This window comes from Myxine glutinosa, unplaced genomic scaffold (genome assembly GCF_964187855.1).
Source record: "Myxine glutinosa unplaced genomic scaffold, kmMyxGlut1.1 SCAFFOLD_1773, whole genome shotgun sequence".
Taxonomy (NCBI): domain Eukaryota; kingdom Metazoa; phylum Chordata; class Myxini; order Myxiniformes; family Myxinidae; genus Myxine; species Myxine glutinosa.
In genome coordinates, this window is record NW_027617868.1 from 66,177 (window position 1) to 92,925 (window position 26,749).

General features: G+C 39.5%; 1 protein-coding gene across 1 annotated transcript in view; it reads left to right on the forward strand.

Moving 5' to 3' along the window:
- Positions 1-25,755, forward strand: part of LOC137424594 (membrane-associated guanylate kinase, WW and PDZ domain-containing protein 3) — a 48,277-nt gene extending 22,522 nt beyond the window's left edge. Inside the window, exons 3-13 of the mRNA XM_078769247.1 lie at positions 3,447-3,566; positions 6,757-6,921; positions 9,003-9,150; positions 11,064-11,143; positions 21,325-21,382; positions 21,627-21,703; positions 21,865-21,925; positions 22,069-22,177; positions 22,314-22,371; positions 22,949-23,008; positions 25,640-25,755. Of these exons, the coding sequence (XP_078625373.1) occupies positions 3,447-3,566; positions 6,757-6,921; positions 9,003-9,150; positions 11,064-11,143; positions 21,325-21,382; positions 21,627-21,703; positions 21,865-21,925; positions 22,069-22,177; positions 22,314-22,371; positions 22,949-23,008; positions 25,640-25,755 (1,052 nt within the window). The remainder of the gene's footprint in view (positions 1-3,446; positions 3,567-6,756; positions 6,922-9,002; positions 9,151-11,063; positions 11,144-21,324; positions 21,383-21,626; positions 21,704-21,864; positions 21,926-22,068; positions 22,178-22,313; positions 22,372-22,948; positions 23,009-25,639) is intronic.
- Positions 25,756-26,749: the final 994 nt, after the last annotated feature.

The window sequence follows — 26,749 nt, forward strand, 5'->3', positions numbered from 1 at the left end:
CGATCTTACTCGATCCCATATTACATGTACTTTCATTGCATACAAATTATACTTCCTCCTAGAAATTCCATGCCCGAACCTCAGCGCAATCCAAGAGGATTCACTTGTTCTCCAAAGTAAGCATATTAGACAAAGCAAAATGTCACGACATCTGACTTGCATATTAATGATGTGCACATGACATAGGAATACAATGGAATGATGACCTGTGGAACTATTAGGAGCTGTCACAACATAAACTGATTTAGTTATTATCTTATGATTGTGCTTCCTAATGCTCAGCCTCTTCAGTGGAGGGGCTATTGGGATTACCACATTCAGTCATGCATCCGTAACCAAAGGATCAAGGTAGTTGGTGCTTGTTCCATGTGTGCTTAGGTACACTTCGTCTTGCAGCCACATGTCAATAATTCTGTGCACATGGATTACACTGGTTCCAACTGCATTAAAGTGGGGTTAGAGTGTATTCCCAGACAGATTCATCAGGAAGTGTGAGAACAGGTTGTACAACAGTTGCCTGGTGTGCCAACTCATCATTTGATGCTGACTTTTGATCTTTTCAGGTGTGGTATCAATAAGTCATGTGTCATTGGCAGCTTCTCAGGATTGCTTCTAACTCTATGGAACATCTCTGCATAAATGCATCTATTGATGAAGAAGAGGTTCAACTATACAACCTGACAACAAAAACTCCTGCATCATGCAAAGCTTTATCTGTCCTGTCAGTAAAACAATGAAGGGGTTCTGATTCTGCAATGTACCGTATATTGTCCATGTTGTTGTTTTTTTCTCATGTCCACTGAACTGGTTTGTTGAATCACACCCAGGGATTGCATGAAACGCAGGCAGGTTTCTGATATGAGGGGTTAAGAATTGCTTTACATCATGCACAGTGATGTACTTAGGTTTATTTGTACTCCCAGAATCCATCCATACCTCTTCAGTTGTCTGATGATAGGTGAGAAGTGCAATACATCAGGTCCATGCTGCAGACTAACTTGTTGAAAATTTCTTTGGGCAACATCAAATGCATGAAGAAATAATCTGGCATCTGCTTCTTCATCAGGGCTATCACATCCTCCTGCAGCTACAAGTTCTTGATTCTACATTAGCCTCTCTGCCTCTAACAAAGGTTATATGGTCAGCAAATGGATGACATTGACCTTATTCTCAACCGTGTAGATGACATTTTCCAGAATGCTGGTAGCTGAATATTCTGAGAATCCTATATTCGGCAAATTTTCCTTACTTTTGTTTGTAGGCCGTGTCCGTGTTCCCGACTTTATTGTATTGGGTTGATATGAATCAAACACTACATCCGCTCTGGTGCATGATTATGAGAATTGGCTAAAAATGGCTCGGCAATATGAATCAGGAAGGTAACCAAATGTTGTAGCATTCGCTGGTTTACCGATGGCTTGCACCAGGTCAATTCAATGGCATCTACTAGAACACGAGTGGGATCACTCGTTTTTGGTGTATCCTCCTTCTTGTGTGCTTCAGCAAGTATATGGGAAAGAAGAACCACCTTCAGAGGCCATTTTTCCCCGTAGAGCAGGGGTTGGCCTTTTTCGGGCACCGTGGTCCCCTTTTTTGAGGCAATGTTTTATGGCCGGATGCCCTTCCTGCCACCAACCCTGTTAGTCGCCTCTTGCGACACACAGGGAATTACCAGTGAACTGGTACTCAATTTGCCAACCTCGGAAGGATGACAGGCTGAGTCAACCCCCCTGGCATTAATCCAGCGATCGACCGGGATGCAAGTATATGCAAGCAAGTATATGGGAAAGAGGAGCTTTATCTGCTTTCCTGAGGTGTTGATGAAGTGTAGCCAGTTACAAGGGACCAGGTGATAGCTCATGCCTAAGTAACAAGGGAATGCTGATTTCTCTACCACTGGCAGAAGCACTCAGAAATCACCTGAACAGATCCAGGTCTACCTTGATAGTGTCAGTTTGGTTAGATTTGGTGGTCACTTGCACAGTGTGAAGCGATTCAAATGTTTTGGATTTACTTTTGGAGAGAGTATCATTGAAAGGGAACGCTGATTTCTCTACCACTGGCAGAAGCACTCAGAAATCACCTGAACAGATCCAGGTCTGCCTTGATAGTGTCCGTTTGGTCAGATTTGGTGGTCACTTGTACAGTGTGAAGAGATTCAAATGTTTTGGATTTACTTTTGGAGAGAGAATCATTGAATTGTGCAGAGGGGTTTCATGGGGTTCACTAATATATTACTCATATAGGGGTTTACTAATAAATCATGCAAAAGTTATCCATCCACAGGAAAATGCTATTAGACTCAGAGTTGGTCAGAGTTTAATTATAAACTCGTGCCCAAAAGGTTTGATACTCTTAATCATGTTACATTACCTTGACATTCAACAAAATCCATTTCTTGAGTTGCGCATTTCCAGTATTTGCAAGTGGCAAACCCTTAAAAAGACACTTAAAACCCTTTTTCGGAAATATTTAAACCCGAGGCTGATTATTATTTTTTGACATCTACATTGGATACTGAATATAAAACACATGCGTAAGAAATGAAAATCATCGGCATTTGCATATAAGAATGACACTTATTAGGGTCCACAAATGGTTTTAATCAGAAATTTGTGCCCGAGAAAATGTTTTGGTGCAAATTGTTCTATTTTAATGGTATGAAACAAAAATGCAACGTAAGAAAATTTCTGACCTGGCACTTTCGGATAAGAAGGCCCAGCCCCTTCGGCTCAACGGGATCAGAAAGGGTCTCGCAAAAAAAGTAAAATAAAATGTTAAGCCTGAGCAAATTTCCACTTCAAATACATCAGAAAGATAACTGTGAATAATGATGTGGTGCATAATAAGTTTTAATGTTGGAATTTGCATATAACAATAATGGAATTTAATTTTATGATCAAGGAACACTATTTGTTTTATTGTTTGTTGATCTGTTTTCTTTTCAGTGTTTGCTCCTCCATGCCCCTTGTTCCCATTAATTAAAAAGAAATGCAAAGGTCACAAATAATGTTTTACCTTTTTCTGCATAGTGTGAACCACTTCCTGTATTTCAGTATCTTTTCACTTACGCATTTAACTGAGCACAGACAAAGGCCCGTGATCTTACATTTTCCAAACGTAATGACTTCATATGACTTTCTTTTTTGTTTTTTCTCTGTCCTGCTTTCTCTCCATTTTCCTCCAGAGCAAGTGTGTGGCAATTCAGCTAAGATAGGCCAGACATGCAGAAATATGTTTGCTCATCAATATGGAGAAGGACCGCATGGTTTGTCAGAAGTAAACCTGGCTGGTGCCTAAATAGCAGCTAATAATGCTGTTCTCTTATAGTTTCCAAGATGGAAAACTAAGAATGATTTTTTAATTGCTAACTCCTGTTAATGTCCTTTTTTTTTACACTCAACTTCTACATTTGTGAATTTCGTGTCTGTGGGAATGTCTAACAGGCACAACTCGACCACCTCGTGAGGGTGAGGTTCCTGGAGTGGACTACAACTTCATCTCAGAAGAGGAATTCTTATTTTTGGAGCAGAGTGGAGCATTGATGGAGACTGGAACCTATAATGGTACAAAAATAATTCTCATTATCTCCTTGACCAATAAATATTTAACGTGATGAAAAACTGCCCTAGATTTTCATCAATACTTCTGTGTGGCGATATTTAAATGCAACAGAATGCTTGTCTCTATGAAAGGTAATGTCAGTCTGCAGCTATGGTGGACAAAATAAAGAATGGATTTTATCGAATAACTAACTAGCAAAAGTACCCGTCCACAGTGAGAGGAAAGATTAAGGTCATCTATCAATTTTAATTATTTGATGCACTTCAAAAAAGGTTAATTGTGTTGCCCTCACAGATCCAGCCTTTCCAATTTCAGAGTAATTGGTCGTCCCGTTTGCTAAAAATTGACATATTGGTCACCTTTCCCTCAATTTGCAGCCTCAAAACAGCCTCTGAGACTGCAGCCACATAGCCCATGTCACTTACCGCACAAGGTTGTTCCTCTACCCTGAGTATGGAGTTTGTAGCTTTAAAGATGTGGCCGTGCATAAGGAAGAGATCCACTCAGAGAGGAATTTGTGCATATGTGTGTGTGTGTATATATATACTGTATATATATATATATATATATATATATATATATATATATATATGTATATATATATATATATATGTATATATATATATATATATATATATATATGTATATATATATATATATATATATATATATATATATATATATATATATATAGTAAGTACACCCCATGTAAAGTTTTGACTTTTTCAACATATTTCAACACACAGCTATTTGATCTTCATTTCAACAATATTGATAGATAAAGGTGATATAATATAACAAATATCAACGAACATTTACATTTTGTAGTCCATTGTATAATTTAAATAAACATAAATGCAAATTTCGCATGTCGAAAAAGTAAGTACACCCCTACATTTATCACTACTTCAAATACCTAAAATTAGAATCAGGTGCACCAGCTCAGGTGCAAATGATTAGAACATCGTTAGAGAGGATCTTGGAGGAACCTGTCTTATTTAAACCTCAGACATTTCGTTTGGTTTGCTCTTTGTTGTTGAAGTGTGTGGCGTCACCATGCCGAGATCAAAATAGCTCTCTGAGGCCTTCAGAAAGAAGGTTATAGATGCCTACGAGTCTGGGAAGGGATTTACAAAGATCTCCAAACAATTTAAAATTAATCATTCGACTGTCCGGAAGATCATCTACAAGTGGCGAAGATTCCAAACAACTGCCAACTTGTTCAGGCCAGGCCACCCCAGCAAGTTCAGCCTGAGAGCAGACTGCAAGATGCTGAAAGAAGTCTCTAAGAACCCCCAGAATGTCATCACGGGACCTACAGGTAGCTCTTGCTGCTGTTGATGTCAAAGTACACGAGTCTACCATTAGAAAGAGGCTGCACAAATTTGATCTACACGGGAGGTGTGCCAAGAGGAAACCTTTGCTGTCCAAAAAGAACATCAGGGCAAGACCAAAGTTTGCCAATGAACACCTAGGCAAAGACCAGCACTTCTGGAACAATGTGCTCTGGACAGATGAGTCAAAGGTAGAGCTTTTTGGCCACAGTACCAGAAGACATGTTTCGCGAAAACCAAAGACAGCATTTCACCACAAGAACCTGATACCAACTGTAAAGCATGGTGGTGGAAATATTATTGTTTGGGGCAGCTTTGCTGCATCAGGGCCTGGGCAGCTCAGCATCATATAATCCACTCTGAATTCTTCATTGTACCAGAGGGTGCTTGAGGATAATGTGAGGCCATCTGTCGGAAAGTTGAAGCTCAACCGAAGGTGGACGTTGTATCATGACAATGACCCTAAACATACCAGTAAATCCACCAAGGAATGGCTGAAATGAAAGAAATGGAGGGTTCTGGAATGGCCAAGTCAAAGCCCGGATCTAAATCCCATCGAGATGTTGTGGAGGGATTTGAAACGAGCTGTGCATGCAAGAAACCCCTCAAACATCGCACAGCTAAAATAATTCTGCATGGAGGAGTCGGCAAAAATTTGGGCAAATGTGGGCAAAGAGTGGGCAAAAGAGTGGGCAAAATGGGCAATACCACCTATAAGAGCCAAGGGTGTACTTACTTTTTCCACATGCGAAATTTGCATTTATGTTTATTTAAATTATACAATGGACTACAAAATGTAAATGTTTCATGATATTTGTTATATTATATTGTGGCGTACACGAAAGCCCACTGGCGTGGTGACATCATTCCGCGCACCAAGTGGGTGGCGGCCACGCCCAAGGGGTAGGCGTGGCCTCAGGATATACACCGGGCGCGCAGCCCGGAGCGCGCGAGTGCTACAGTGACCTCTTTGGAATAAAGAACTATAAACTTACCGCGTTGTCCGCTTCCTCCTTGGTAGCAAGTCGCGCGCGTAGCACCGCGTGCTTCAATATCACCGTTATCTATCAATATTGTTGAAATGAAGATCAAATAGCTGTATGTTGAAATATGTTGAAAAAGTCAAAACTTTACATGGGGTGTACTTACTTTTCACGTGACTGTATATATATTATATATACTCATATATACTGTATATTGTTTCATCTTCATCTTCATCCTTCATTTCAAAGTAGCCCTTCATCAGAGTAAGAGAAGTGTCATCATAGTTTAATTTCCACAAAAAATTAGCATTTCTCTTTTTGATGTCCATCCCATTCCTAATTTCATCCACTTAAAAATGCCCATCTCAGTAATGTTGGGATTTAAATCGATGAAAAATCCCTGGATGTCAATGTAAAGGATGCACCTTTCCCAATAATTCAACTGTAAATTTGTGTTTTTATTGGATATGGTAGAAGTTAGAAATGACATCTTTCGAAAAATAGTTCACTTTCTTTGTTTCCAAAAATAAAAAGTGATCCACATTTTCAAAGTGCATTTTTGATTTTATCATGGTATTAAATTTTGTCCATCAATTATTCTCTTCAAAGGCTCACGGTGACAGGAATAATACAATGAAATACATTTTGTTTCAATTTCATGCTATGTTAAAGTTTAATAAAACGACATAACTTGGTTTCATGATGACAATGTTATTTTGTGAAACACTCTTTCCACATCAAATAGATATGGTTATTGTCTCCCTTGTAAAGCTGAACACTTGAGGCATACTGGTTCACCATGTGTATGAAACGTTGCTGCAGGCACGATTCTTTCATCGCTCCTTTTCTCTCCTCATGAACCTGTGGACAAAAAGGTCACTTTTATGGGACGCCAAAGCCTCCGGCTGACCCGGGCCCACTCCCGCTTCCACAAACGGGATCTGGGACCACCCGGCCGAGGTCTCGTTCAGTGAGCAGCATGGAGCATCGAGGAATACATTCAGGCTCCATTGGATCAATGCCTCCAGAAAGTCCTCAAGGTTTGCTGCAACACTTAGTTATTGATAGTCTCTTTGACCTACAGGTCTGTTTGCCCGCCCAAAAATACCACTGTGGCACCCCAACGATTTGGGGTCATGGAACAAATGATAATGATGATGACCTCTATAATGTTGTGCCACATTAAATATATTTTTGTAAAATTATATTTTCAGTTGTCCGAACTATTTGTACAATAAAAGATATATATCTTTTGATTTTATTTCACTGCAATTACAAAAAAAGCATACAGTATAATGAAGTTTAAAAATTATTTTGTCATGAATGTGTATTATTATTTTCTGGGTACCTTTTGGTCCTCTCCCCACTCTCACCTTCCCACCACTTTCTAAACTCCCACCACTCTCTCAACTCCCACCACTCTCTCAACTCCCACCACTCTCTCAACTCCCACCTCTCTCTCAACTCCCACCACTCTCTCAACTCCCACCTCTCTCTCAACTCCCACCACTCTCTCAACTCCCACCACTCTCTCAACTCCCACCACTCTCTCAACTCCCACCCCTTTTCTCAACTCCCACCACTCTCTCAACTCCCACCTCTCTCTTAACTCTCACCACTCTCTCAACTCCCACCACTCTCTCAACTCCCACCTCTCTCTCAACTCCCACCACTCTCTCAACTCCCACCACTCTCTCAACTCCCACCACTCTCTCAACTCCCACCACTCTCGCAACTCCCACCACTCTCTCAACTCCCACCACTCTCTCAACTCCCACCACTCTCTCAACTCCCACCACTCTCTCAACTCCCACCACTCTCTCAACTCCCACCACTCTCTCAACTCCCACCACTCTCTCAACTCCCACCACTCTCTCAACTCCCACCACTCTCTCAACTCTCACCACTCTCTCAATTCCCACCACTCTCTCAACTCCCACCACTCTCTCAACTCCCACCACTCTCTCAACTCCCACCACTCTCTCAACTCCCACCACTCTCTCAACTCCCACCACTCTCTCAACTCCCACCACTCTCTCAACTCCCACCACTCTCTCAACTCTCACCACTCTCTCAATTCCCACCACTCTCTCAACTCCCACCACTCTCTCAACTCCCACCACTCTCACTCTCACCGAATTTTGGGCTGTCTCATGATGCAGCTAGAAACCCAGGTTCAGATTCCATATACTGGACATGTTTGTCTTTGGAATTACCCTCCGCCGCCGAAGGTGGATGGAGGTTATGTTTTCACCCCTGTCTGTCTGTCTGTTTGTCTCTTTGTCTGTGAACGAGATATCTCAAAAAGTTGTCGACGGATTCGGACGAAATTTGGCGGAGAGGTAGCGTATGTGACAAGGACGAAATTATTAGATTTTGGTGAAGATTGGAATCCGCATCCAGATTAGAGAATTTTTAAAGTGTTTCTTCACCATTGAGTGATGGGGCTGAAACCGACATACAGCACGATATCTCAAAAGGTTATTGACGGATTTGAACGAAACTTGGTGGACAGTTTGTGTGTGTGACAAGGCCGAATCGATTAGATTTTGGTGAAGATCTGAATATGGATTTGGATACGAGAATTATTAAATTTCTTTGGTGATTCTTCACCTTTGAGGGATCGGATGAAAGCGATATATAACATGATATTTATAAAAGTTTTGGACGAGTTATGACTAAACTTGATGGATGAGTCGGTTTGGTGACAAGAACAAGCCGATTAGATTTTGGTTCAGGTCTGAATCCAGATCCGGCCTATCAGTGGGATACAGAACATAAACTGTTCAGCCAGGTGGAGGTATGCGCTCTACCGAGTGCCGTTCTAGTTGTCTTTGTAATTAATGTAAAGGTACACTGATACCTAGTAATGTCTTTGTCATCAATGTCATTTGAGTAAAAGCTCCTCCAATTGGCCTATCCTATAACATACATTTTAAAACATTTAAACTTCACAATCCCACCTCCCACCAAATCCTTTTCTCTGTTTTATATGCTGGTCATTTTCCATCTTAACCAAGTTGGTAAACAATGTGGGGAAAGTCTTACTGTATGTGGTTTTAAATCGTACATTTTCCACGTTTTTTTAAATATGCGCAAGTAAATTTTTAATGCACCACAGTTTCGAGTGATGAGGAAAGCGTCTCCGAGATGGTCGTTACCGGTGGGCGGTCAGGACTACATCCCTCGCACTCGGAATCCTTCGAAGAACCTCTTCCCGGCCATTGGGAGGTGGCAGTCACCGAGAAAGGGGAAACCTATTTCATAGAGTGAGAATTGCAATCCACAAAATGTATTTAATACCACGACATGTCGACATGTGCGCTGTTTTAAACAGACATTATAACTACGGTGTGCGTACATGTACACAAGTATTAACAAACTGAAGATCAATATGTGTACTTGTACACACTCTTTCATTCCTCTTTTCTCCCGCCTCTGGAACAAACTCCCTCACTCTCTTCAATCCCACTCCTCCCTCCAGGTCTTTAAAACAGCTGTTCACCACCATCTCTTATCTTCCCCCATCCAAAACATTGATATTTTCTACACCCGCGAATTCACCCCAGATCCACTTTTTTGAAATTCCGACTTCTTTCCTGGAAGTCCTAGCCGTGTCCATGTGTTTTTATTTTTTTTAACCTCTCCCCCCCCCCACCCCCCCTTCCCGTGTCCCCTCCCCCCAAGCCCTCTCCCTCCCACAGATCTCCTGATGTCCCTGTTCTCTCCTGTTGTACTTATGTGCTTCCCTCTCTCTCCCCATCTTGTCTCCCGCTCCCTTTATCTTATGTTTTATGTGTCAGTTTGTCTTTTTGTGATTAATGTTAGCTCTTACACGAGCCTCGATCTTGCATACAAAAAAAAATAAAAAAATAGCATGTCAGAATACACTGACTCTATTAATGCTGTTTTTCTTGTGCCAAATATTTCACTTGTGATTGATTATATGAGGATTTATTGTCGTTCTGACAGGCAAATTTGGAATGAATTATTTATGTTGAAAAAGTATCAGCATACTAAAATATGCAATCTGGTGTCTGTGTGTCTGACGATTTTTGACCGGGATACATTCGGTCGATACTTATCCAATGCCAACCAAACTCGACAGACTTGGAGGTTGTAGCAATTTAACCCCCCCCCCCTCCCTTAAGGGGGTTTTCCCCACCAAGGGGTTGTGTTGAGGTGCCTGTCGGCCGTCGGGTTGTCGGCGTGTCGGCTTGTGTTGAGGTGGTTGTCGGCGTGTCGGCTTGTGTTGAGGTGATTTCCCCACCTCGTGGTCGGGTTGTCGGCGACTAAACCGACACCGCTTACTGGCTTTGCTAGTCGGGAGGGTGACTGTGACACCCTGCCAGGACTAAAAACAACACCTGGCAAAGGGCAGATGAGGTCCCTTAGGGACCCAGCGGCCATCTCGTAAGCAGGTGGTGTCTCCTAAAAAACACCCACCTGTATTGGACTGGTTCAAGTCATACCAAAGACTTAAAAAATGGTATGTGCTGCTTCCTTCCTTGAAAAGGATAGAGCATGGACAACCCCCATCGGTTGGCATCCATGAGGAGGAGGAAATTCCTCTTGAGGAAATACCCCACTGAGTATGGTGAGAAAAGCTGCGCCATTGTTATGACGTCACTGGTACCCAGAGTATCCTGGGAAGTGACGTTAGTGTTGGCACTTCCCCCAAGCTCAGTGGCTGTGTTAAGTGATTGATTATGTTAGGGTGTGTGTCTCATCAGTATGTACGTGTGTGTGTGTGTGTGTGTGTGTGTGTGTATGTGTGTGTGTGTGTGTCAGCTCTACTCCGAGCCTTAGCCCAAGTATAAAAAAGGTTATAGTAACACACAGCAAAGTGCAAAGCACACAGCCCTTGAAATTTTTGTTATCCTCCACTGTTCTACTTTAGCCCTCTTGCACAGAACAGGCATTCGTTTCAACTTTTGTCCTTATTTAGGCAAGAGATGGACCACTTCATGGTCCAATCGACCAAAACCCAATATTTTTCAATGAAGGGCTGTTATTTGTGTTTAGTATTTACATATTTTAAGACAGCTAGTTCTGTCAGTTTTATAAACTAAAATATTTGCCCATTCGTTTGTAATAAAAAATTTCCATGGTGGTATTATGCTTTGCAAAAAGACACCAAATTGATTTTTTTTCCCGATGGTTTTTGTTCTCTTTTGTATAGTCACAAGAATCAGACAACGTCTTGGTTAGATCCAAGGAAAGCCCGTCTGCAGAAGCCATTGGAGGAGTGTGCAGATGATGGTAAGAGGTTGACAGGTAATTCTAAAGTTATGACAAAACTAAACAATGTTGTGCAAGCTTTCAATATATTGGGGGTGTTATGTACATCTTACTTTATGTTTGCAAAAGTAGCGTAATTTGACCACTCCCCTTGTACTCTCCTCGAAACATCCTTTCGCTTCTCTTTCCTCTTCACCTTAAAGCCCCCTAGCCTATATTTTCTCTCCTCTTCTCCATTTGCTTTCCTTTTTTATGACAATTATTTTAAATATAAACTTCTGCCTTCTGAATCCAACTTAATATTTTTGTGCACGTAATAATATTTGGCCCCAATCCTGCTATTCCTGCTATTAAGCATTGTACAACAACATTTTGTACAGGTAAACTCTAACTTGGTAGTTGGAAAATAAACAATTGATGCTGTCTGCAATTTATTAATGCCGATACTCCCTTTCCCATCAGGTATCAGAAGCTAAGCAGAGTTGAGCTCAATTAGTCGTTCAGTGGGAGACTTCCACAGAAGGCTGGGTCTTACATGCTGTTTCGCACTCACCTTTGAGCTGTCCCACCTGGGGTTGACCCCGACTATAAACTGTCACCCTGATGTTTTGCAAGCAGGCATCAATGATTGGGACATTAAGCTAGCTGGGGACCGAGTTGGATATGGTATTACACCGGTATTACATTATATTATTAATAATTATATGAATTAATATTAATTATATTACATATTGTCGTGTCCCCAGGAATTAACACCGCTGGGTGACGGATGACCAATCGAGCTTTAACTCCGAGGCGTACCCAAACTATGGCGGTGTTATCTCTTCAGCACGCGTGAGGGTGGAGGGTGACGGGGCTTACCTGCACGGGTTTCACTGGGGCGTCCTCGAACCCACGACAAATAAACAAGACAGACACGAATTGGAAACTGTACAAATAACGGGTTTAATGAAAATAAATTCCAGGGAACAAAGCAATGAATGTAAAACTAATTCCTAAATTGAGAAGTCTCCACATTGACTCAAATACAGACACAGGGAGAAATAAACGAAAGCAAAAATGTGTGTGGTGTGTTTGCCTGCGACTCTGCTCTGGTCTCCGCAAGTGCTCCCCAAACCCCGCCGCCACCAAATGGGTCCCCGGGTCCTTGCGCGGGAAACGCCCAATGGCATGAACTCGCGCGACGGAAGCCAAACAGTTCAATCTTGGTTTCATCAGACCACAGAATCTTGTTTCTCACAGTCTGAGAGTCCTTAAAGTGCTTTTTTTGCAAACTCCAAGCGGGCTTTCATGTGTCTTTCACTGAGGAGAGGCTTCGATCTGGCCATTCTGCCATAAAGCCCAGATCGGTGGAGTGTTGCAGTGATGGTTGTCCTTCTGGAAGTTTCTCCCATCTCCACACAGGATCTCTGGAGCTCAGCCAGAGTGACCATCGGGTTCTTGGTCACCTCTCTTGCCAAGGCCATTCAACCCCCGATTGCTCAGTTTGGCCGGGCGGCCAGCTCTAGGAAGAGTCCTGGTTGTTCGAAACTTCTTCCATTTAAGAATTATGGAGGCTACTGTGCTCTTGGGAACCTTCAATGCAGCAGAAAATTTTTTGTAGGCTTCCCCAGATCTGTGCCTCGACACAATCCTGTCTCTGAGCTCTGCAGGCAGTTCCTTCGACATCATGGCTTGGTTTTTGCTCTGATATGCATTGTCAGCTGTGAGACCTTATATAGACAGGTGTGTGCCTTTCCAAATCATGTCCAATCAATTGAATTTACCACAAGTGGACTCCAATCAAGGTGTAGAAACATCTCAAAGATGATCAAGAGAAATGGGAGGCACCTGAGCTAAATTTCAAGTGTCATAGCAAAGGGAATGAATACTTACAGTCATGTGAAAAAGTAAGTACACCCCATGTAAAGTTTTGACTTTTTCAACATATTTCAACATACAGCTATTTGATCTTCATTTCAACAATATTGATAGATAAAGGTGATATAATAAAACAAATATCATGACACATTTACATTTTGTAGTCCATTGTATCATTTAAATAAACATAAATGCAAATTTCACATGTGGAAAAAGTAAGTACACCCCGACATTTATCACGACTTCAAATACCTAAAATTAGAATCAGGTGCACCAGCTCAGGTGCAAATGATTAGAACATCGTTAGAGAGGATCTTGGAGGAACCTGTCTTATTTAAACCTCAGACATTTAGTTTGGTTTGCTCTTTGTTGTTGAAGTGTGCGGTGTCACCATGCCTAGATCAAAGGAGCTCTCTGAGGCCTTCAGAAAGAAGGTTATAGATGCCTACGAGTCTGGGAAGGGATTTAAAAAGATCTCCAAACAATTTGACATCAATCATTCGACTGTCCGAAAGATCATCTACAAGTGGAGAAGATTCCAAACAACTTCCAACTTGTTCAGGCCAGGCCGCCCCAGCAAGTTCAGCCCAAGAGCAGACCGCAAGATGCTGAAAGAAGTCTCTAAGAACCCCCAGAATGTCATCACGGGACCTACAGGTAGCTCTTGCCACTGTTGATGTCAAAGTGCACGAGTCTACCATTAGAAAGAGGCTGCACAAATTTGATCTACATGGTAGGTGTGCCAGGAGGAAACCTTTGCTGTCCAGCAAGAACATCAGGGCAAGACTAAAGTTTGCCAATGAACACATCGGCAAAGACCAGCACTTCTGGAACAATGTGCTCTGGACAGATGAGTCAAAGGTAGAGTTATTTGGCCACAGTACCAGAAGACATGTTTGGCGAAAACCAAAGACAGCATTTGACCACAAGAACCTGATTCCAACTGTAAAACATGGTGGTGGAAATATTATGGTTTGGGGCAGCTTTGCTGCATCAGGGCCTGGGCAGCTCACCATCATAGAATCCACGATCAATTCTTCATTGTACCAGAGGATGCTTGAGGATAATGTGAGGCCAACTGTCAGAAAGTTGAAGCTCAACCGAAGGTGGACCTTGCAACATGACAATGACCCTAAAAATACCAGTAAATCCACCAAGGAATGGCTGAAAAGAAATAAATGGAGGGTTCTGGAATGGCTAAGTCAAAGCCCGGATATAAATCCCTTCGAGATGTTGTGGGGGGATTTGAAACGAGCTGTGCATGCAAGAGACCCCTCAAACATCGCACAGCTGAAAGAATTCCGCATGGAGGAGTGGGCAAAAATTCTCCCAGTCGATGTCAGAGACTGGTAGACAGTTATAAGAAACGCATACTTGAGGTTGTTTCTGCCAAAGGGGACAATACCACCTATTAGGGCCAAGGGTGTACTTACTTTTTCCACATGCGAAATTTGCATTTATGTTTATTTAAATTATACAATGGACGACAAAATGTAAATGTTTCATGATATTTGTTTTATTATATCACCTTTATCTATCAATAATGTTGAAATCAAGATCAAATAGCTGTATGTTGAAATATGTTGAAAAATTCAAAACTTTACATGGGGTGTACTTACTTTTTCACTTGACTGTATGTCAATGTGATATTTAATTTTTTTTCTTTTTCATAAATTTGCAAAACTTTCTAAAATACTATTTTCTCTTTGTCATTATGGGGTATCGAGTGTAGATTGATGAAGGAAAAAAATGAATTTAAACGACTTCAGCATAAGGCTGCAACATAACAAAATGTGAAAAAAGTGAAGCGGTCTGAATACTTTCTGAATGCACTGTACATATATATATTTGTGTATGTATGTATGTATGTATGTATGTGTATGTATGTATGTGTATGTATGTATGTATGTGTATGTATATATATATATATATATATATATATATACACACACACACACACACACACTGTGTATCCTTGTTTTTAGCAATTCTGTCATAGTAGTGTAAATTCAGTAATATTGATATATCACTTAACAAGTATGTAGTAATAAAAGTTTTGGCTGGTGAAGAATACTCCATGTAAACAATTGTAACTAGATGGTATGTAGGAAGTGGAGGCAAAACAAAGAGGGTACATTCAACTGGCACTGCTAATGATAGAAGTAGCCAACGTAGAAAGCCAAAACTCTTCAAAGGTACATAATGTTAAGCATCTCATGGAGTGTTCAGAAAGGTGAGAGGTGTTTGAGTACTGTTCTTACTAATGACCTTGCTGAAAATACAGGTACGAATTGTACCTTGAGCACAGTAAAATGCACATTAGCATTACGTGGTCTCAGTAGACATATGGTATAACTACTTGAAAACTTTTTAGCCACGTCGCAGACGCTGCTAATAGAGTGCCCTCTGCTGTTGTTGTTGTTCTTCTTGTTCTTCTTCTTCTTGTTCTTCTTCTTCTTGTTCTTGTTCTTGCAGAGAAGACAAAACCTCAAAGCTCCACCCATTCTGGGAACCATAGCTCCACCCATTTTGGGAGAGGCTTCATATAAACAAATATCCACCATTTTATTAACTCGCATAGCTTTGAGGCCTGTTTTGTAGGCCCGTGGTGTCTTCCTCTCTCACACAGTTTTATTTCAAATCAAATTCGATATATCATTCCATTTTTCACAGTCGCTAACATACTTTTAGACTCGGTTGAAAAAAAAACGGGAAGAAAATCCGATGAAAGTTGCCCTTTATAGAACGAAATGAATTCTCAAAGGCCTGTAACTTCAAGTCCATTGAGATTTTTTTTTTTTAAATCGCGGCATGGTCAGTCATACACCGCCCGAAATAAGAGATGGGAAAATGCCGAGATATATATATTTTGTTTAAATCGCGGCATGGTCAGTCATACACCGCCCGAAATAACAGACGGGAAAATGCCGAGATATATTAAAAATTCGTCCATTTGATGACAATCGTCATGATGAAATATTTAATTTATATGTCGTCACAATAATGTGGAGAGAGGAGCATAGCTTCGTTCACGTGTCGCTACACTCGAGAAATTGCCGAGATATATTTTTTTACAATCACGGCCTGGTCAGTCATACACCGCCTGAAATAACAGACGGGAAAATGCCGAGATATATTAAAATTTCGTCCATTTGATGACAATCGTCACGATGAAATATTTAATTTATACGTCGTCACAATAATGTGGAGAGAGGAGCATAGCTTCGTTCACGTGTCGCCACACATGGGAAATTGCCGAGATATATATTTTTTAAATCACGGCATGGTCAGCCATACACCGCCTGAAATAACAGATGGGAAAATGCCGAGATATATTAAAAATTCGTCGCCACACACGGGAAATTGCCGAGATATATTTTCACTTTGCACAAAAATAACATCAAGTAATCGAATCAATAGGAATGTCCTGTGCCTATAACATCGACGTTATAGGCACAGCTGCATCTAGGCATTGTGTAACATCGACGCGGCTTTTGTTTTAATTAAAACTTTTTGTACTTGTTCTATATAAGAAGAGTTCACTTCGCTAAAAGGTTTAAATGAGCATTGCATCCAAAAAGTGTGATGAGTAAAGCAGGAGACAGGTGCTTTTAACAGGTAAATCTAAGGCGATTCGGTGGACATGTAACTTACATCACAGACAGGTTGGTGGTCTCTATGTCTTCCACCACCTTTTTCTGGTCTTGCACCCTCTGCTCTTTCTGTGCCTTCCGCCCCCCTCCCCTCCATCCCCCCTCCACAGATTTTTGTGCATGGCGCACAAGGTTCACCACACATTATCTTCAATCTCAGTCTTCCCTCAAAGTCTTCAAGACTACTGTTCACCACCATCTTCGATCTTCCCCCATCCAAATCCATGATCCTTTCTACCCTCGTTAATTCCCCTCTCACTCACCTATTACCAAATTTATAATTTTTCCTTTCTGAGAGTTGCTTCTGTATCCATCTTGTCCACCCCTTGTGTCCTTCCCTTACCCTCTTTCCTCCCCCCACATCACTTATTTCTCCACCGCTCCCTCTATTTTGTCACTCAACCCTGCTGTTGGTGTGCCCCCTTCTTTCTCCTATTATTTTTGTTTTGTCAAATCCTTATAATACATTTGTTTGAAGGTGGAACATCTCTAGTGGAGGATGATAAATACAAGTTTGTGACGACATTATCAAACATCGATGTCAATGATCCTCAGGTGCAATTCATATTGCATGATTCCAAGCATTAAGTAAATGTGCTTAAACCATTTGTTGTTAGTGAAGAGGTCGAAGGAACACTCACACCATGACTAGGCCTTCACAAGGTCCAGATAATGACATTATTGAGGCTGCACAAGCTAATATAGACACTGAAACGGTGATTAACAAATTTGCCTGAATTGTGGGAAATAATACAGGACATTTTTTTATGTACAAGGTCTAGGCTCATGGAAGGGATAGAACGCAGAACAGATCAGGACACAACAAAGCAAAGGGAACAGCAGGGGAAAGGGGAAATGCCAACAGAGGGAGAAAGTTGAAGGAGACGGACAACCAGGGGTAAAGGGCGAATTGATTTTTTACGTTGTGAAACATGCTCTGAACGGAGGTACAGTGACTTGGATGACATTTCCACTCTTTCCTGACATCCAGACTATTCTGTTTGTTGTTTCACATCCATATTTCACTTTCATAATTTCGCACTTTCACCATTCTCGGAAAGTTTCCAAACATTTACTGCACACATTAAAGCATTTACAATAAAATGCTCAATGAGAATCAAATGAAGTTTACACAAAAATCATTTTATTCCTCCTTCATCCGGAAGCATATGTTCCCCATGCAACATATAATAAGCGTGTATGTAACAATATAACTGGCGTCATTTAAAATCATGTGTCCAATACGTGTTCTTCCTTTCGGATGCCTTTTCCTCTCTCTAATTTGATTGGCTGCCTAGCAAAGTTTATGGCTCCTAAGGATTTCCTCAACCTTAAGGAATGCCATGAAGATTTCCTAAGGGTTGTTTATGCAGCAGCCCTTAAGGAAATCCTTCGCTAAGGAATCACAATGTACCTTAAGGGAAATCTTTCCTTAAGGATAACAGAATTTTATGCAACCATGCCATACTCTTTTGAAAAGGCATTGCAGAAAATTTTGCGAACCTCCCCTAAGCATTTTTCTCGTCTCGACCTCTACGGCCTAGACAATTGTCCGTCATCCTGACATCCAGCATTCAATCCGTCCCGTTGCTTCGCTGACGGCTGTTGATCACTATAACCCATATATCTGACTATCTGATGTCTGGAGACTGCAGGCTGAATGTCGGATGCTATGCTAAGTGTCGGGGCGACGGATTTAGTAAGATGATGGTGTAGTAAGATGGCGCTACTTCTGGGACATCATTACGGCGTTACGTCTAGTGCTAGGCCAGCCCTTTATGGCGGTGTAATATTTATGACGACATGAGAATTGCATTTTGCAACTTGAGTATAAAAAAACATGTAATGTCTGATCCCTGGGAACATAAAACAAATTCATAATGTTGTTTTTTGGTGAATAGGTGTGCGTATTAGTAAAACTAACACTGGGTTGTTAACAGTGAAAATATTTTTGAAATAAAAAATAGCAAATAATGACTGGCAATAAACTGCATTACTGTACTGTAACCTATACAAGCTATGCTGTTCGACTACCATCAGCAATGCGACTGATTCAATGCTAGTACTGTGGAGTGTAGATATGAGGAATAGGTAATACGATCTACAAAATAATGGTGCTGATGGTAAGACAAGGATTACAAAATAATAAACTGTGAACAAACAATGCAGTTCCAAACGAGAAAGCATCTGAAAATGCAAAGCCCGTCCTCATCCGTTTGTATTCAGACATCTTCTTCTTCCGTATGCTCAATATTAGTCAGGTTCACTATGTTTTTTCGTTCAAAATCATGGTAGATTAGCAAACCTATACATTTTTGGAAACGTTATTACATGGAAAATCTGAAAATCAATGTTTACATTTGCCAATTCCGACCAATTCGATTCGACCAATTCGACCAATCGACCAATTCCATTCGACCAATTCGACCATTCGACCATTCGACCAATCGCTTCGATCGACCATTCGACCATTCGACCGATTCGATTCGATTCGATTCATCGAATTCGATTCGATCGACCATTCGACCAATTCGATTTGCCAATCAATTTGACCGACCTTTGCTTGTGTGGAACGGACTGTGAAAACGATGCGGACTATATTGTCGGATACGACACACAGGACAGTGATGACGAACTCTAAATGGCATATTCTGTAATCGTGTATGTTTGATGCCATTGACTGCCTGTGTATATTTTGTCATTGACTGCCTGTGTAGATGTGAAGTTATACTGACCATGTGTATATATGATTTTGCTGACTGCCTGTGTATGTTTAGTGATATGAATTATTGTGACACATTTTGATGTTATTAACTGCCTGTACAAAATGATAACATGTATTTGATTATGCAACTTATCGCGAATATAAAGACAGTATTTTGCAATTCAAAACCTTTGATTCGTGTCTTACCATTCCCCATAGCACTAATTTGATACTTTCATTGGATTCCTTGTCCCTGAAAATATAGGTTTAGTATATTTTTAAAAGTTTTTAGGGTAATTAGAGGCAGAAATAGAACAAAATATGTATTTTACAGTGGCCATTTTGAAAATCCAAAATGGCCGCCATACAGGTATCTCTCCAAATGTAAACATTGATTTTTAGTTTCCTTATGCTATAACCTTTCCAAAAATGTATACCATTGTATAGGTTTGCTAATCTACCATGATTTTGAACGAAATATAATTTATTGACATAGTGAACCTGACTATATAACGAAAATGGTTTTAAAAATACAAAATAAAAATTGATGATTTTATGCAGCCTTGACCTTTGAGCTTTAGATTTAAAAAAAATCAGCTTCTAGCTTTTGATTGGTGAACCAAGTCTATGACCCAATATGCAAATTCTTAAAATTTCAGGTAAATTGGATGAAAATTGATGATTTTATGCAACCTTGACCTTTGACCTTTTGACCTAAAAAATTGGACTCCTACCTTTTGATTAGTGAACCATTTCAGTGACCCGATATGCAAATCCTTTGAATTAAAGGTCAATCGGGTGAAAATTGCCGATTTTATGCAACCATGACCTTTGACCTTTCGATGTAAAAACAAAAAGAATCTGATTGTAGCTTTTCATTGGTGAACCAATACAGTGGCCCAATATGCAAATTCTTAAAATTTCAGGTCAATCTGATGAAAATTGATGATTTTATGTGATCCTGACCTTTGACCTTTTGACCAAATTATTAATTTGACTTCTCCATATTCTCATAATAAAGCTTTGTTGAAAATTTGATGCCAAAACTCAAATGGTAAATTTAAATTAATGGGCAATTGAATGAAAATTGAAATTTTGATTACAATTAAATTACAAATAAAAATTATTACAATTACAATTACAATTATTACAATTACAAATATTACAATTAAAAAATTGATTACAATTATTAATTTGACTTCTCCATATTCTCATAATAAAGCGTTGTTGAAAATTTGATGCCAAAACTCAAATGGTAAATTTAAATTAACGGTCAATTGAATGAAAATTGATGATTTTATGTGATGCTGACCTTTGACCTTTTGAAAAAATTATTTATTTTCCTTCTCCGCATTATCATAATAAATCTTTGGCGAAAATTGGATGCCAATAGTTCAAATGGTAAAAAAAGTTGTGGCCCGGACACACACACACACACACACACACACACACACACACACACACACACACACACACACACACATAGAAGTGATTACAAAACCCCATCTCCTGTGTTGAGATTGTAGCGTACTTTTGTCTTGTCTGTCTGTATTGTCTTTCGGCTGTATCTTACCGTTTGTAGAAACTAAAACATAATGAAATGTAGAATTTATGGTAGGAATTACCTTCATTGTTGCTGACAGCTTCCAGGACAGATCTTCTTGAGTGGTTAAATGAAAAGCAAGGTCTTTTGAACCGTCATATCTACAGTAAAGAATTCCTTCGGGATAATCAATTGGACTTCTGGGAATGTGTCACTGCTCTGATAAATGGCAGAAATGTGTGTTAATGATTTCTACATTAACAAAGAAAGTAAAACATTGTGAATAAGTTAAAGAAAGTTCGTTTGTACAGATCATAATCCAATATGAGAAATGCCATGAACTCTCAGAATAGAGAAAGCAAAAAAAAGAATCAATAGAAGGATGCTTGAGAATTAGAAATGCATCTAACCTACAGGTGAGCCTGGTGAATGTGTTCCACAGAACTCCCTTATGGATGGGAAAGAATTGATGACCCAAAGCATGGCACTTATTATGTGGAGTAAGTGAGCTATAATACTGTATATGGATCAAAAGTTGCTTCATGTGATTAATTTCATATTAATTTTAATATTTGATATACTTTGAAGCTCAGAATTGCTAACCAGTTTATTGATCTTTCAATTCCTCTCTTTCTTCACTTCCCTCTGCCACTCTGCTTTTATGGCCTGGCTCTCACCATTCCTTCACCATCCTGCAAACACCTCATTGTGGCTGCGTTCATCCACTGTTACCCCATTTCCAAGCCACCTCAATAGAAAGACACAGTTTGAAAACCCGGTTCTGGAAGCAAAACGTCTAAAGAAGTCAAAAGCCCACGGAGGTACATTTTCTCATTATCTAGTTCTTTCCATATACCTGTGTCTATCTCAGACATGCATGAAAATGAACATGAAAAGGTGGTTCATATTTGATCTGGACATTTCTTTATACTTGTACACTTAAGGGTATGTTTCAAAAATTATACCTACATGCCTTTTCAAGGTATTCTCAAGCCTTGGAAACATACTTGTCTCAAAGTAGAGGAATCCTTCATATTCTTTCAGTGTATAATTATTTAGGTCTTGCATGTAGTATACAGTATGTCGCTCATGCAGGACATCATTCTTATCAGGCTCATATGTCAAAAACCTCTTTCCCCAAGAATGTGCAATTTTCTACTGCTTTTTTTTACTGCCTCTCCTTCAGTCTAGCCCCTCTGCTTTCCCAATCAGATGAGACTTCGAGCAAGGACATCCATGAACAGAGCTGGGTCACTCTGCTCATGGATGCCGTGCCGAGTAATCATCACCATATTGTGAAGTCAATCGTTATCCCCCACGCTTTTTGAAAAAAAAACGTGGGGATATTGTAATCTGCTCCGTCTGTGTTCGTCTAACTGTCTGACCGTCTGTCCGTCCATCACGCTATCTCCTCCTTACACTGTTGTGCAGAAATTCACCGAACCTGGTGGTTATGATCGCCCCCTGGCCCCCATGGTCGCCCCATGGGGTGGGGCGAAAAGGTCGAATACCGAAAAATGAAATTACGGCCACATTTGAAAACATTTTTTAATGAAACATTGTATGTTTTTAATGAAACGATTAATGTAGTCAACTTTTGGGGGTGCATTAAATATGTAATAATTCTTTAGATTTGACCCCCGGGTTCATTTCACAGGGGATGGGACTTGGGGTTATTGGAGTCAAAACTGAAAATAATGTTTGGGTTATTTGATAATTAAAAATTTGATATTGGGTCATTCTTGGTGGAACTTGGTGGTCTGTAGTTGCAAGGAAAATTAAAATTTTTCGTCATTTTCGTCTTTTTAAATTTTATTTTCTTTTAAAAATCTTTTACTTTCAAATTAAATTAAAACTTTTAAAATTAAAACTTAAAACTTTTATTAAAACTTTTAAATTAAACTTTAAAAATTTAAAAATTAAAACTATAATTTTAAACTTAAAATTAAAACTTTAAAAATTTAAAATTTTCGTCATATGTCGGTCTGTCTCGTTTGTATGTTTGTATGTTTGTATGTTTGTTTGCTTGTTTGTCTGTGAGTGTGATAACTCGCAAACGCCATCAGCTATCATCATCAAACTTCACCAGAGGATTCCAAAGGAGAAAGGAAAGATCATGGCTGATAGTGAGACCCAAAAGCTTGAGTGACAGAACTTCTTGGAGAGGAATGTTGAGAAAGTAGATGGGAGGGTTGTCCAGTCGGCCTTTTCGGAGAGACATAGTAAGAGTGAGATTTGTCAGGATTGAAACAAATGTTCCACTTGTTTGACCAGTCTGTGATTTTGTCCAGGTCTGCAGAGAGTGAGGAGGCTGCAGACTGCCAATCTGAGGGATGAGAATGGAGCGGCAGAGAGTGGAGTCATCAGCAAAGAGATAGAGAGGATTTTCCAGAAAGTCGGAGAGATCATTGATGAAGACCAGAAAAAGCACAGGGCCCAGAACACTGCCTTGGGTAACTCCAGCCTGAACAGGAAGGGGAGATGAGAGAAATCCATTCAGGGCCATACGTTGACTACGACAAGAGAGGAAGTCCACAAGCCATGCGTGGATGGTTCCATAGATACCAAAGGAGGAGAGTTTGGTGAGCAGAGCGGGGTGCCAGACCGTATTGAAGGCACGTGATATGTCAAGGGAGACGGCTCTAATTTCCTGTTTGGCATTGAGGACCTCCATCCATTGTTGAGACAGCAGAAGCAGCATGTCCAGAGTAGAATGACCTGGTCTGAATCCAAATTGATGATCCGAGATCAAACCATTGGAGAAGAGAAAGGATTTGATGTCAGAGGCGATGATTGATTCCGTGACCTGATTATTGGGAGCAGGCTGATTGGTCTGTAATTGCAAGGATCTATTTTTGCACATTTTTTGTGTAAAGCGGTAATGTTGGCTGATTTCCAATCAGATGGCAGATGACCTTGAGCAAAAGAGAGGGCGAAGAGAATAGAGAGAGGGTGAGATAGAGCGGCAGAGCAGGATTTTAGGACCCGTGGGCTGATGCTATCTGGTCCGGTTGCAGAATCAGAGTCGAGGTTTGTCAAAAACTTCTCCACCTTTTCAGGAGAGAAGGACACAGAGTCCAAGAGCAGCTGGGTTCGACTGGGTAAGGTGGGTACAGAGAGAGATGGGTGCGGGACACAAGATTTTGAGGCAAGCACAGAGTTGAGGCATTTGGCTTTTTCACGTGCGGTGTCAGCTGTGTAGCCGTTTGAGGTAAGGGAGGGGAGGGAAGGGGAACAAACACCAGAAACAGATTTGACCAGATGCCACCAGGATTTGGAGGAGGAAGACAGGTTTGAGAGTTTAGTCTTGAGAGTAGAGATATTGCTTCCTGGCTCTCCTGAGGGCAGTCACACACTTGTTCCAAGCTTAAATTTAAATTAAAAATTAAATAAAACTTATTTTAATTTTAAAATATTTAAAATCTTATGCTTAAATCCGATTTGGCTGTGAAGGGTATTTTTGATTTATTGATCAATCAATGAATCGATTAATCATTTAATTTTTCGATTAATCAACTATTTAATTTTCAAAAAGTTACAGATTTGGATAAAACGGTGGTGCCTTATGTATGCTATTAGTCAATTGATTAAGAAATTAATTAATTTATGATTATCATTTATTTATTTCCATTATTAATTATTTATTTATTTTCCTTCTCATCTGGGCAATATCTCAGGTATCTTTTTAGCTAAGATGCTGATATTCGGATATGACAGTGACCAAATTATTTGGCTGTAAAGGGTATTTTTTATTCATTGATTTATCAATTAATCGATTAATTATTTAATTTTTTCGATTAATTACTTAATTTTCAAAGGGTTACAAATTTGGATGAAACGGTGGTGGTTTCGATATGCATTTATCCAATTGATTAAGAAATTAATTATTTTGTTTGTTTGTTTGTATGTTTCTTTGTGTGCTTGTTTGTCTGTGAGTGCGATAACTCGTGAACACTTTCAGCTATCTTCATCAAACTTTACCAGAGGATTCTGAAGGACAAAAGTGTGGCTGTCAATGTTTTTTGATTATATAGGTCAAAGGTCAAGGTTCTCTTGTTTGTTTAGCCAGGCAATGTCTCAGCCATATTTTGAGCAGTGAAATTGAAATTTGGGCACAATAGTGAACAAGTGCTTTGGCAAAAACTCTTGTTTTTTTCGATTAAACAATTAATTAATTCCTTAATTATTATCATTTTATTAATGACTTATTTATTTTCTTTCTCATCTGGGCAATATCTCAGGCACCTTTTGACTTAGGAAGCTGATATTTGGACATGGCAGTGACCACGATTTGGCTGTAAGGGTATTTTTGATTGATTGATCAATCAATTAGTCGATTGATTATTTAATTTTTCGATTAATCAATTATTTAATTTTTTAAAAGTTACAGATTCGGATAAAACAGTGGTGCTTTATGTATGCTGTTAGTCAATTGATTAAGAAATTAATTAATTTGTGATATCATTTATTTATTTTCAATATTAATTACTTATTTATTTTCGTTCTCATTTGGACAATATCTGAGGTACCTTTTGAGCTCGGATGCTGATATTCGGACACAACAGTGACCAAATTATTTGGCTACAAAGGGTAATTTTTATTTATTGATTTATCAATTAATCCATTAATTATTTAATTTTTTCGATTAATTACTTCATTTTCAAAGAGTTACAGACACTGGCATTAATAGGGGGGTGCGGGGGGTGCGGACCGCACCGGGTGACACTATCAGAGGGGGTGACACCAAATTTTTGCAGTGTCAAGGCTTTCCGATCTTGTGATATCAATTGTAAGTGAGTTGGCGAAAGGCATTGATTTTGATGAAGTGATTCACAAGTTCGCAGCTTTGAAGGCCAGGAAAGGAAAGTTCTGAATTAGTCGGGATGTTCACTAAGTGCTGAAATGCTTGTGTATTTGTTCCTGTTTATTTGTATGGTATTATTTCATGTATGACTATATTTGCATATGCATTTGTCTACTAGTTCTACATTATTTGGGCCGTTATTAATTATGCAAACCTAATCCATTAATGTATCTCATGTAACAATAAAGTTTAACGTTAAATTCAACATAATTTTAATGTAGTTCTTAAACGTTTTTACTTCGAATTCTATTGTTTTCTTACCGAATTTTCACTTTAACCACATGAAATTATGGAAATGTAAATACATTTAGGCTGTGCGTATGATATTGTAATATAAAGGTGTAATTTTAATTTTGCGAGTTGTTTATGTCACTACTATTGCCATTACATTCAGTGATATACGGGAATTACGATTTACGAGTAACATTAGTACAAAAAACATCACTAAGGATTCTGTATGGTCTGGTACGGGAGGAGGTCCATGTAGTCAGGTTCACTATGTTTTTTCGTTCAAAATTTTTGGAGATTAGCAAAACTATACATTTTTGGGAATATTCAGAGCATGAGGAATCCAAAAATTAATGTTGGCATTTGCGTAGACAGCTTTGCGAAAATGAAACTCAGGACAGTGATGAAGATCTGTAAAAGCAAATTCCTGAATGGTATAGACCTAGTAGATCCTGTGTATAGGACTTATAGTTCAATCTGAAACTAACAAGGCTGCATTCTTGCTTTATAAACCCATACCTATAACTTCAAAGGACTTGCAATATCATGTATTATGTAATACAGTTATATCACAAATATAAAGACAATGGTTTTCAATTACCTTTGTTTGTTGCTTTTATATTAACCTGAGCACTATTTCGAGGCCTTTATTGGATTCCTTGACCCAGAAAACATAGGATTAGCATATTTAATTAAGTTTCTAGGTTGACTAGAAGCCGAGATCGCGCAAAATATGTATTTTATGGCGGCCATTTTGAAAATCCAAAATCTGTGT